Here is a 13,310-nt window from a genome sequence, read left to right as displayed (position 1 = left end):
GATATTTATTTTTTAAAACAAAATTGGTTATGATCTAAGAGCCGTATAAAAAGTGAAGATAAGTGGAAGCTGATGGTCAGAAAGGAGTTGGGGCATGGTGACAGTGATTTAGAAATCCCAAGAGAATGGATACTTACTGTAGTGAGAATGTTTGAAGGAAAATCAAGGCATGATAGAAATTGCATCTAAGAATGAAATTGACTGCTTGGTAGTTTGCAAAGAGGACAATTGTCAGTGGCACTAATGTCTAGCCTGTGAAACTATGTTGTTTAGGTCTGAAATGTTCCCTCAAAGCTCTTGTGATAAGGTTTGGTTTTTACTGCAGTGATATTTGTTGGAGTGGTTGAATTGTGAGAATTCAGATCCAACTGATGGCGCCATCATTTGATAGGCTATTAGGAGGTGATAGAAACTTACAAACTAGGACCTAAGGTGAGGCCCATCTCATCTCTTTTCTTTTCTTTTCTCCCCCTCATGACTGCCAACCGCCATTAGATAAGCAACTTTATTCTGTCATGCCTTCCCCATTAGATGTCCTGTCTTGACTATGATGGGACAAAGTGATCATGGATAGAAACTTCTGAAACATTAGCCAGGATAATCTTTTCTCCTTAACATGAATTTTCTCAGGTATTTTTGTCATGGCAACAGAAAGCTGATTAGTATACTTTATGTGGTTGACAAAGTAGAGAAAAGCTTTTAGAGATGAGAAAGTTGAGAAATAGAGGTAGGTTGTGGCAGAATACAGATCTAACTCAGTCTGGGCCTGAGATTTATTCAGATGAGTGTAATGGATGGAAAGAGGGGGGAAAGCAGGATAAAGGCCTTTACAGAGGGAAAGTAGGGTATGTGTTGATGACAGCAGTTGACACAGGGAATGTCTTGGTTACTTTTTCTATTGCTGTGGTAAAATAGCCTGGTAAAAGGAACTTAAGGGAGGAAGGGTTTATTTTGACTAAAAGTCAATGTTACTGTCTTCCATGGTGGGTGAATCACAGTACTGGGAGTGTAAGGTAGCTGGTGACATTGCATCCGTAGTCAAGGAGCAGAGGGCAATGAATGCTTATGCTCAACTCACTTTCTCCTCTTTATACAGTCTATCATCCCAGCCCAGGGAATGGTACCATTTGCAGTGAGTAGGTCTTTCCCCCTCAACTAACCCAATCAAGATAATCTTTAACATGCCCAGTGGTCTGTCTCCCAGGTCATTCTAGACCTCATTAAGTTGACCATTGTGCTTAACCATTGAGGGAGGAAGGACAAAATGTTCCACAAATAAGAAATGTTTGACAAGAAAGCTGACTGGCAAAGAAGATGATATATTCTTACTGAGCCTTTTGGCATGTTGGTAAGAGATCACCTAGATTAAGTTAGTTGATATAGGCAGCACCATTGCGTGGGCTGAGAGTCCTGACTGCTTCATAAAGAGTGGAAAACACCATCCCTGCTGTGAGATGTTCTGTATGTCAAGTGTGTTGCTGATTGGTCAATAAATAAATCACTAATTGGCCAGTGGCCAGGCAGGAAGTATAGGCGGGACAAGGAGGAGAATAAAGCTGGGAAGTGGAAGGCTGAGTGAGAGACACTGCCAGCCGCCATGATGACAAACAGCATGTGAAGATGCCGGTAAGCCACGAGCCACGTGGCAAGGTATAGATTTATGGAAATGGATTAATTTAAGCTGTAAGAACAGTTAGCAAGAAGCCTGCCACGGCCATACAGTTTGTAAGCAATATAAGTCTCTGTGTTTACTTGGTCGGGTCTGAGCGGCTGTGGGACTGGCAGGTGAGAGAGATTTGTCCTGACTGTGGGCCAGGCAGGAAAACTCTAGCTACAATCCCTTCTTCTCTGCTTACTGAACATGGATGCAGAGTTAGCTACCAGCTGTGTCAAGATCCCAACACCGTGAAGGACTATACCTTCAAACTGTGAGCCCAAACCCTTTTCCTTACTTAAGCTGCTTTTGTCCGGTATTTTGTCCCATCAATGATAATGGACTGAACCTCTGAAACTGTAAGCAAGCCTCCAGTTAAATGCTTTCTTTGATAAGAGTTGCCTTGGTCATGGTGTCTCTTCACAGCCGTAGAAGAGTGACTAAGACAGAAGTTGGTACCAGGAGTGGGGTATTGCCGTGACAAGCCTAACCATGCTGTTGGTTGGCAGATTGCGAACTTTAGGACCTTGGATTAGGAAAGCAGTTGGGTGCTTTAAGCAGGGATTAATGGACTATACTAGTGGAAGAATGGCAGGCAATGCTGACAGTAATGTAGAGTGTGGTGGCTCCATTCAAGAAGTTTCAGAGAGGAAGAATATTAATAAGTGGACTAAAGACCATTCTTGTGATATTTTGGCAAAGAATAGGCTGCTTTTTGCCATTGTCCTAAACATCTGCCCGAGGCTAAATTGAAGAGTTTTAGATTAATGGCATTTGCAGAGGTTTCAAGACAGAATAGGATCGACTGTGTCACATGGGTGTCAGTAATCAGTCTTATGCAGATCTATAATGAGAAGGAGCAAGCTGGACAAAGAGAATTGTAAAATGTACAGTTTGAGGAGAAAAGGAGCACCAGGAAGTGTAATGTAGCTAAGTCCAGGGCTCAGGGAGATAAAAAGTTTAAAGAAAAACCTGATACTAAATGGAATAAAGGGAGTGGTGACCACAGGGCAAGACCTCACCCTGCTAAGCTTCTAACTCATGAAAAGGAATTCAAGAAAGCTTAAACAGTGAAGGAAACCATCAACAACAGGAAATTGATGCAAATATAATCAGAAAAGGGGGCCAGGTTCCAGCCCCATCAAGCAGCAGAACCTGGCAGCCTCAGTCACATGATTCTGTCATTAGGGTAGAGAATACAAGAAAGGGACTGTGAAAGCCTCTGATGCCAGGCATGGGTCAGGGGTGTCCCTGCATGGAGGCCTAGAGAGGCCATTGCATGAAGCTGTAAAGGTGAAGCCTGAATTGATTGAAGACCTCAAATTGTTGGAGATGACAGAGTCATGGGATACCTGCCAAGGAGAGCTGCAGGCTGGGTGTGGAATCAGCGCCAGAGAGATAAGTGTATTGTAGTTAGCAAAGCTGAAAGGAGTTGGAGATCTGAAGAGTGCTTTGGCATCAGACATAGAGATGCAGAATTTGGAGTTTGCCCTGTGGTGGTATTGTGTTCCCCAAAATATTTTGCACCCTAATAAACTTATCTGGGGTCAGAGAACAGAACAGCCACAATATTAAACATACAGGTTGGGCAGTAGTAGCACATGCCTTTAATCCTAGCATTTCAGAGACAGAGATCCACCTGGATCTCTGTGAGTTCAAGGCCACACTGGAAACAGCCTGGTGTGGTAACAAGAGCCTTTAATCCCAGGAACTGATGGCAGGAAGCAGAAAGGTATAAAAGTTGTGAAAACCAGGAACTAGCCTGGTTAAGCTTTTAGGCTTTTGAGCAGCAGCTCATCTGAGATCCATTTGGATGAGGACGGAGAGGCTTCCAGTCTGAGGAAACAGTATCAGCTGAAGAATTGGCAAGGTGAGGAAGCTGTGGCTTGTTCTGCTTCTCTGATCTTCCAGCATTCACCCCAATACCTGGCTCAGGTTTGATTTTATTAATAAGACCTTTTAAGATTTGTGCTACATTGCTCTATTGGTTTTTGTTCTTGCTTTGATTCGGTATTTCCTCACTATGCTCCTCTTCCTCCCTTTTGGAATGGTAATTATATTCTGTGCTTTTGTATGTTGGAAACATGTGATTTGCTTTTTTATTTTTACAAGGTTTAGAGTTAAGAGATTGCCTTCAGTCTTAGAACTCTGAACTTTGGACTTTTGAAGATGGACTGAATGTGTTTTTGCATTAATATATGGTGGCAGGCCTATGGGGCCTGGGAGTGGGATATGGTAGTTTGAATAAGAATAGCTCCCTTAGGCTCATGTATTTGAGTTCCACCATTGAGTGGAACTCTTCCATAGGATTAGAAGGATTTGGAGGAAGTGTTTCACTGGGGCGCAGGGGGTGGGGGCTTTGAGGTTGCAAAAGACCATGCTAGGTCCAGCCTCTTCCTCTCTTCCTTTCCCTCCCCCAACTATCTTTGCCTGCGAATCAAAATGTAGCTCTCAGAACTGCTCCAGTGCCTGCATGCTACCATGCTCCCTGCCATGATGATGATGGACTAAACTTTTGAAACTGTGAGCCAGCCCCAGTTAAGTGTTTTCTTTTATAAGAGTTGTGGTCATGGCATCTCTTCACAGCAGTAGAACAATGACAGTAGCTAATTCAGAAGTTCAGGGGAAACACCTTTCATGTAGAGTTAAGTTTCAAACAATGCATTAAAAAAAGACCTTCCCCCTTTTTGTTTGAAATCATTTTCACCTTAAAGACAAGATATAAAAATAGTATTATTGCCATTAACACCTACATCTAAGAGAATTTAATAGCTTATGTAGCTGTGGTATAATTATCAACATCAGGCAATTAGCATTGGTACAGTACTATATATGTACAACACATTTTAAAATTTTGCCATTTTTTCCCCCTCCAAGTCCTCTTTCTATTTCAGGATCTGATTTAAGGCATAGAAAACATCTAGTCATTGTGACTCCTTAGTTTTCTTTTATCCGTGATGTGACCTCATTTGAACAGCTTTCCATTTGGATCAGGCTGACCTGTCTCCTGATTAGACTGAAGATATACATTTTAATAAGCAACACTGTAGAAATGATGCCATGCACTCTTGGTGCATCCTATCAGAAGGCACATGAGGCTTGTGTCCTTTTCACTTGGTATGTGACTTCGCCTGTTTAGTTAAGGTTCTCTGCACTGTGAAGGTGCTGTTTCCATGTGTGACTTATGTGCCTTCACTGAGATCTGTTAGATGATAGAGTATTCTGTTAGCCCCAACTCTTGCTCAGAAGGTTTATTAACATTCCCATGTGGAGCACGTAAGGAAAATTTTATTTTTTACTTTGGTATTTACCTAGTAATTATTTTATATTTGAGGAAAAATTTTTAAAATTGGGACTATCTGGTACATGTGTGGTGTATGTCATGTGTATGTGTGGAGGCCTGAGGAAGGTGCTATTACTCTTGAAGGGGTAATAATACCAATATTACTAGTATTATTATTAACCTTCTGATACAAAGTTACAAGTATAAGGTTGTTGGATTTCAGTTGAAGATCTTTTGTTTTCATGGCAGAAAGTTTCAGAAGACTGAATGGAGGAGGAACAGATATCCAGAGAATTATAGGATTGAAAAATTGAGTGGTAATAGTTGATGGGAGGGTATCAGTTTTCCATTATTATAATAAAATAATTGAGATACTAAAATTAAAAGTATAAAATATTCTTTGGCTCACAGTTTTGGAGAGTACAATCCATAATCAATTGCTTTGGCTGCTCTGGGCCTGTGGCAATATACCATACCCAGATGGAAGTACATGGTGGTATAAAACTTAATCTCCTTGCAGAGCAAGAGAAGGGAGAAGAAAAAAGGTCCCACGATCACCTTCAAGGGCACATCCTCAAAGACCTAAAGCCCTTCCTTTAGACACTTCCTCTAAAAGATTCCACTACCCGTCTATAACATCTCCCCGGGACCAAGCTTCTAACAGCCTTTGGGGAAAGTTTTCAATCTCAACTTTGTCACTGGGCAAGTCTAGGTTATTTGAAGGTGTCTGAGATAAGTAGAATATACAAGACAGTAGATTGATACTCAGTGGAGGGAAGTTGTTTCAAATTGCTAATTTCAATACATGTAATTTTAGGGGCGATCTTTATTTACATATAGCATCTTGGCACCATTAAGCATGACTTAAATATGCATGTCTATATGAACATATACTAGGAAATAATTAATTTAAATAGGTAAATATCTTAGTGCAGTATTATGCGTACATAGATGGTCACTAGAGTAACAAATACTCATCAGTAAAAATGTGGTAGGACTGTCTTTAGCTGGTAACGGATTAAGTCAGATATGTAAGAATTAATAGGGACAAGAGCCAAAGGATGATATTAATTGAAAAAAGTAAGAATAACATAGAGCTTCACAGTATTTCATATAGGGGAAAATATTCCTGTTTAGGGAGAAAAAAAAGCTATGGTGAAAAAAAAAATCCATCAATGATTTAGAAGAGTATGCTTTCCGTGTGGAGTGATCAGGGCTGGTATGTGACTATGCAGTTAACTTTGGTCCTCTGGCAGTGGGAAACTCAGGCAAATGGAGCTTCTACCATGCTTAGCAAGCGTCTTCCAAGCCTACTTTGAGTGCCACCATCAAACAGGAGGAAAGAGTCCTCAGGATCATGCGAGTAGCTATAAACGCTCCACTCCAAGCCTGGCCCATCCATCTGCTCTCACTTCTCAGCCCAGAGCTCAAACACAGTGGCATCTAGTTGCACGGGAGCAGGAAATGTCATCTGCTCTGTGCCAAGGCACAGAGAAACTCACTTGAGAAGAGCTGGCCTTTCTGCTTTCTCCTAAGTACCATCCCCTGAAGGAAACCACTCCTCACCCGAGTAGCTTCCTAAGCAAATGTTTATCAATTCATAGGAAATTGCCCAGAAAGATACATATGGAATGATTCAAGTTGAGTAAAATATTACATAGGACATCATTATTTTATCCCTTAAACTTTTCTATTTCTATTTTCTATTCCTTTTTATTTTATTCATGTATTAACTTTTATAATGAAAAATTAAAGCATTAAGAAACTGTTAAATAAGTGGAAATAATCATTTTAAATACATGATTAATTTAGCAAAATTTATCTCTCCCAACATTTCTAGATGATTTCCTTGTGATCTTGTAAATGGGACTTATATTATCTATTATAGCCCAGTTTCTCCTGGATTTTAATTACATAGGCTTTGCTAACGCCAGAAGATGCATGACTATCTTTTGTTCACACCCAGTTATAGGAAATGGGCTCATGTGAAATAGTGCTTCCAAAGTACACAGTGGAGACTCAGGGTGCACACATTGCCTGTGTGAATGGAAAAGCGATTGCTCACTCACCCAAACTTCACAGTACCAAAGTTAGGCTTGTGAACCTGTCAGAAAGTAGGGTAGAATGTCCTGCTAACACTTGCACAGACAGTTTCTAAGATACACCAATGTTTTATTTCCAAATGTGTTCTATAACATGAATTATTCATAAGCCAAAATCATGGATCTAGGATAATTATGTATATTAACTATCCATCTGCAGGACTGTGGTAGCTCTTAAGATCATGGTGGGTGCTTTTAAGACGCAGATTTCCAGATTCTATTGAAGACATGCTGGAATGTCTAAGGCCTGAGCCCCGCGGTCCCTAAGATGCTCCATTGATGAGTCTCAGGTTTGCAGTCCCATGTGGGTAGGGTCTTCGGACAGGCGTTTGGAAAGCCATTGTCCTAGGAAGCTACGATGGAATTTGCTTGGAATTTCTCTTCTCAGTGCAACCAAAGTGACTGTGCCTTTTCTCTATTTGATAAACCACTAAAGCTGTGTTCATTTTAAAGGGAAACAAAACATTATAGGGACTGTCCCAATGCTGTCATTCTCTGTCTTTTCCCTGCAGTCATCCTGTCCTGATGCGGTAAGTATGCTTCCCCTCTAACTAGAGACACACCTGTAGGTGAACAAATTGTGTTTATTGTTGAAGCAAAGCAAAACTAATGCTATAGAGAATAGTGAAGTATGAGGAGGGAAAACCATCCGAAAGAGCCAAGTATAGGATCTGAACTTTGGGTAGGTAATTAGAGGAAGAGTCTAAAATGACAAAAGGTGGCATAAGGACGCAGGGGCATTTTGTGATTGGGTATCTTGATAAATTGTCAGTGTAGGGGTGATATAGCAACCGGAGGAAGGAGCTGTGCCTGGAAAAGGAGAAGGAGTCTTTCACTGAGTTGGGGGGAGATGTGGGTAATTTGTGGGTTACATCATTACTTTGCAAGAATCAGATGCAGATGTTCAACATAGAACACATTTTTGTATGGCTGGATCACTCCACGATAACTGTTAGGTGAGAACATCAGATCAGTTCTCAGATAGGAGAACCACTCCAAAGGATTCGTGATGAAAATTAACCCATTTCCTTTTTACTTCTGGTTCCCCCTCCCCTTTCTCCTCTCTTTTCTCTTCCTTCCTTGTCTGGGATACTTACAAATGGTGCTGGGTTCTGTGTCCTTTCTCAGTTCTCCTTAGTTGTCAAAAGTCCCCTTATTGTTAAACATCTAGACATTGCACATGTTTTCGGCTCCACCAGGTGTTGTTAAATTTCTTTCCCGGGTGACCAATTTGCTCTCCTATCAGCAATTTGTAAGAGAAGTTCTGCCAGATATTCTCCTTAGCACGGGGCAATTTTCCACATGTAAAAAGTATTTTTTGGCTTGTGTGGTAGTGTCTTGTTTTAATTTTCCCATTCTCAGTTGTTACTGAGATGGAACATCTGTGCACATGCGCATTCCTCCATAGGAACAGTCAAGTGTCCTGGCTGAAAGTATGGCCTCTGCAGTTGGGATGTCTGGGTCTGAGTCGTGGTTCTGATATTTGCTGATTGTGTGGCCTTGAGCTAGTTGCTTCTGTGAACTGAAGATGATAAAATCTTTGCAAGGTTGTCACAAAGTTGTAGAAGTAAGGGTCTCTCAACAGGGCTTGACACACGTGATAATATATATATATATATATATATATATATATATATATATATATATACCCTAAACCATTGTTGCCATTTGTGTTATTAATTGCATTTCTTTTTCAGTGAAGTGTACATTTTTATCTCTTACCCACTTGTAGCTTGGGCTCTTTGTCTTTTTGAAATTTGATTTATCAGTGTTCTTCATACATTTTGCACAATAACCCTTTTATTATCTTTCTTTGGTCATAAATATTTTCTGTGGTTTCCCTTTTTATGTTATATGTAGTGTTTGCTTTTCATGTATTAACACAAATACACAGAGCTGTAAGTGTAAATAAAAATGATACACCTTAGTATTTGGCATAAATATGATATATGGTATGATGTCTCTTAGCTGGCACATATAAAGCAGTGTATCGGCCCTTCTTCCTTATATTTTTTAGCCTAAAGATAAAGAGCCTATAGTTATGAAATAACTGTATTGTCAACAACACAAACATGATCAGGCAGAAGCAATGATTCAGCCATGGCAAAGAGCCCTTGGGACCACATCTGGCTTGCAGAGGGCTTTGTTTTGTTTTGCTGGTTTTATGGTTTGCTCGGGGCCAGCAGGGTAAGCCTGCAAAGTTTTCAAACTTTTTAAATTAATTGCCAAATTATTTCACATTAAGAATTTCAGCATCTTGGTTACAACAGTAAAACCTGGGCCATTTGCCATTGCTGGCTTGCTGCCCATTGGCAATGCTGGTCTGCCACTAAGTAGCAACTGACCCCCTTGCATGGGAAATAATTTTCTAGTTGTCAGTGCCCCCCACCCCAACATGATCAGTGTTCTCCCTGTCTTTGACTCTATTGGCAGATACCACTTACTGCTATGTCTAATCCCCTGTTTCCTTTACTCACGTACATTGCCCGTCTGGACACACAGGCAACTGAGTCTGTGTGTTAGCTAAAAGAAGGAAAGATTAGATAAAACTGCCCCCTCCCAACAGCGCTAGAACCACTAGGGGTGGGGTGGGGACCGTTCATCATTTATAGTTTTCAGTGAGGATGACTTCATAATTACAGTAATAATTTAAACATAATATAAAGCTGGTAGTTTAACCCTTTTATGCCATATACTCTGATGTTCCCTAGGGCCACATAAATACCCATCAGCAAGAATGTTAAGTGCATTCTACAAAATAGGACGCTCTCCTATTTTACATTATTGATTTCAAGAAGTCAGGCTGTGCGATGTCATTGGCCTCTGCCTATTCTGGGCAGGGTGATTCATCCTGGGCTAGTGGACAGGCTGCTTGCTGTCATGGCTGAAGTCTCGTGCTTCTAGGGCTCTGTACTTCGTTTGCACTTCCTTGCTCAGCTCGGGCTTCTAACTTCGCTTAAACACCACGTTCTACCCAAGAATCTATTTACCATGATGTGGGTATCTCTGTTTCGTTTCTAATTCCTTGAATTGTCTCCCCTCCCCACCAACTGCGTGCCCCTGCTTCCTATGAGACCCTTGTGCTTCCTGAGATGCCCATGTCCTAGGTACTCGATGACCTGAATCTTAGTTTCGGTATTAGCAGAGGAAGAGTGGAAAGGAAGAGGAAAATGGGAGCAGACGACAGGAGCCTGGAGCAATATAAATCAGGCTTCTTTGAGGTGTTTGGTTATAAATGTGGAGTAGGAAGTAAAAATTCTGGAGGTTACATAGGGAAAGGAAAAAAAAATGAGTTAGTCTACGGTAAGGCCGAGTGCAGCAGTACCTGAAGTAAGGACTAGGAAGTAATTCCAGTGTTCTGTGCTTGACAGAGGTGAGAAGAGAAACTGAATGGGGATTTGGATTGAGGAAAAAACAGAGGCCCTATTACAGGCCTAGTACATGTCTAGTCAGCAGTATTGTGTACATTTGGGTATGTGCTATACATACTTGTATGTATGTAATTGTGCATGTTAACATGTGTATGTAGATGCATGTATACATGCATGTGGAGGTTGGAGGTCAACTTTGTGTGTTTTATTCTATTACTTCTTTTCCTTAATTGATCAATTGATTAATGACACAGGGTCTCACTATGTAGCCCTAGGTGGCCTGGAACTTGCTGCGTAGACCAGGGTGACCTCCAACTCAAAGAGGTCCTCCTGTCTTTGCCTCAGGAGTGCTGAGATTAAGGGCGTGGGCCATCACACACAGCTATCACTGTGGTGATATATTGTGGACCCTAATAAAATTTACTTGAAGATCAGAGAACAGAACAAGCCACTAGATTAAACATAGAGGCCAGTCAGTGGTGGCACATACCTTTAATCCAGCACTCGGGAGGTAGAGATCCGTCTGGATCTCTGTGAGTTCAACACCACCCTGGACTATATGAGATTGACTCAGTCTAGGAGAGAAAACAGAGCCAGGCAGTGGTGGCACACACCTTTAATCCCAGTACTGGGAAGCACACACGCCTTTAATCCCCAGAAGTGGAGAAAGGTCTATAAGGCGTGAGGAGACAGGAACTAAAGGCTTCTCGGCAGAAGCGGCCCTTTCAGCTAGAGGCTCTTTTGGCTGAGGACTCAGAGGATTTCAGTCAGAGGAATGGTGGAGATGTGGCCGTGGCTTGTTCCTTTGCCTCTCTGATCTTTCAGCATTTACTCCAATATTTGGCTCCAGTTTTTATTTTTTACTTTTTTTATTTTTATTAAAAAAAACATTTTAAATTTCGAACAATATATCACCTTATGTTTTAAGCTAGAACCTCTTATTGACTCTGGAAGTCACTGATTTGGCTGGACTGGCTGGTCAGCAAGCCCCAGGGAGTCTGTCCTGTTTCTGAGTTGCCAGCACCACGGGTGCGTGTCACCAATGTTATTCATTAAGTGGCGCTGTTTACCTTGCGAGAAAAGCCACAAGGTACAACAAAACCCACTATAAGAGTTTATTAAGGGGAAGGGACAGAAGGGGGTGCTTAGGCCTATGGAGAGATGGTGCAGGAAGAGGGGGAGGGAATATGTGGAACCCGCTTTTATAGATTCCCCCTGCACATGCGCATATGGGCCTAGGTAGCTACGCCACGCCTGCACATTGATTATGTGAATGCGCTGCGCTCCAGTTACGTGGTCGTGCAGCACACAGGTTACAGAGGCCGTAAGGCCCTGGGATGCCTAAGCATCCTGCCAGCCCATGAGCGGTCATGGGGGAGTGGCCAGGAATTCTGACAACCATGCCCACCTTTTTATGTGCTTCCTGGGAGTCTGATCTCAAGACCCCGTGTTTGTACAGCAAGCACTTTGTTGACCGAGTCATCTCCTCAGTCCAAGCGGCACTTTGAACCTCTAAAGAAGGAAATTCATCTCTTTCCTTGAATCAAATGTGTGTGTGTGTGTGTGTGTGTGCGCGCGCGCGCATGTGTGTTGTGGGATGTCTTTCTATATCTGGATAGAAGGTCTATTTCTGTTTCAGAATCTTAAAGCACTCACAGTCCCTAAATGGGAGAGAACTGCTGGCCTATGGGCTCTGTGGGTCCTGTGAGTAGTCAGAGCTCTGTGGGAGTTGAGATGACTAGAGAAAGACCCCTGGAGGGTTAAGGGCTTAATGTAAAGCTGAAGTGGAGTGAGATGTTGTCTGGGATTAGTGTCCCACAGGTCTGTACTGACGGCTGCTGTCAAACTCGAGATATACACAGAGGAAATTAAACACCATCCTGTGAAGTCACGGGGAGGATTTATCTCCGTCGATAATGCCAAGTGTAAAATCTGAAATAACAGGTTCACATTTCACAAACCTAATTTTATATTTTTAAAACATATGCTCTTCAAGATGCGGTCTTGCAAAAGCACTTAGCTTTGATTTCCTACGGCACCATGATCTCCCATCTTTTGTTCTCCCTAGGTTATTTTTAGGTGTCACCCCATGACAAGCCAGGCTGGGATCCAAAGGCACTGTAAACAGGGCTATTTCTAGTCTTTTGGAGCACTAACACCTCTTTGTTTTCCTGGTAGCAAAACTGCTGAGTTCTTGAGCAGACTGGACACAGACCGGAGAAAGAGAACTGCCTGTCAAACTGCTCCTCATGCTTCCCAGTCCTCAGTATGGGTGAGTGGAAACTCCTGCAGGGTACTGTCTGGCACCTTTTGAAGAAATGTTTAGAGACCAGAGATTAAGGGCACAAAGTGACAGCACAGAATGATCTGAAACCCCAACTCACCCCCACCAACTGCCCCCTGAGGTATAAAATAATGCTTGTATTTGTTACCATAACATGGGTATCTGAAAAGTTCTTTATCTTACCCAGTCGTCCACATATACTTACCTTGTACAGAATAATGGGTTTTATAGATGAAGTTTTAAACAGCCTTAGTAAATAAGAAACAGAGCCAAATACAGAGTTAAAATCAAAGAGATCAGAGCAAGAGCCACAACTACCTTATTTGACCACCTCACCGCCTTTGCTTCCCTCGAGAGAGAGACCTTCTTCTTGTGTGACTTGTCTTTTTATTGCCTTTCTGTTCTGCCTTCTCATTGGCACCAAACCCAACCAACCACATGACTTCCTCGTCACTGCCTATCTATACAGACCTCCAGGTCTCTATGGTTGGCACTGGGATTAAAGGTTCGGGTCACCACGCTTGGCTGTGTCCTTGACCACACAGAGACTCGGCCTGTCATGTGATCAGATTAAGGGTGCGTGCCACCACCACCGGACTTCTGCTTAATGGCTCGC

General features: G+C 42.0%; 1 protein-coding gene across 2 annotated transcripts in view; it reads left to right on the top strand.

Annotated features, from left to right (window-relative positions):
- The window catches only part of Epsti1 (epithelial stromal interaction 1), a 104,335-nt gene that overhangs the window by 52,711 nt on the left and 38,314 nt on the right, over positions 1 to 13,310 (top strand). For both annotated transcript variants that reach the window (XM_059273299.1, XM_059273298.1), the window contains exon 7: positions 12,589 to 12,682. In XM_059273299.1, the coding sequence (XP_059129282.1) occupies positions 12,589 to 12,682 (94 nt within the window). The remainder of the gene's footprint in view (positions 1 to 12,588; positions 12,683 to 13,310) is intronic.

The sequence above is a fragment of the Peromyscus eremicus genome, chromosome 9 (assembly GCF_949786415.1).
Source record: "Peromyscus eremicus chromosome 9, PerEre_H2_v1, whole genome shotgun sequence".
In the NCBI taxonomy this organism is placed as follows: domain Eukaryota; kingdom Metazoa; phylum Chordata; class Mammalia; order Rodentia; family Cricetidae; genus Peromyscus; species Peromyscus eremicus.
This window is presented reverse-complemented; position numbering and strand designations above follow the sequence as displayed.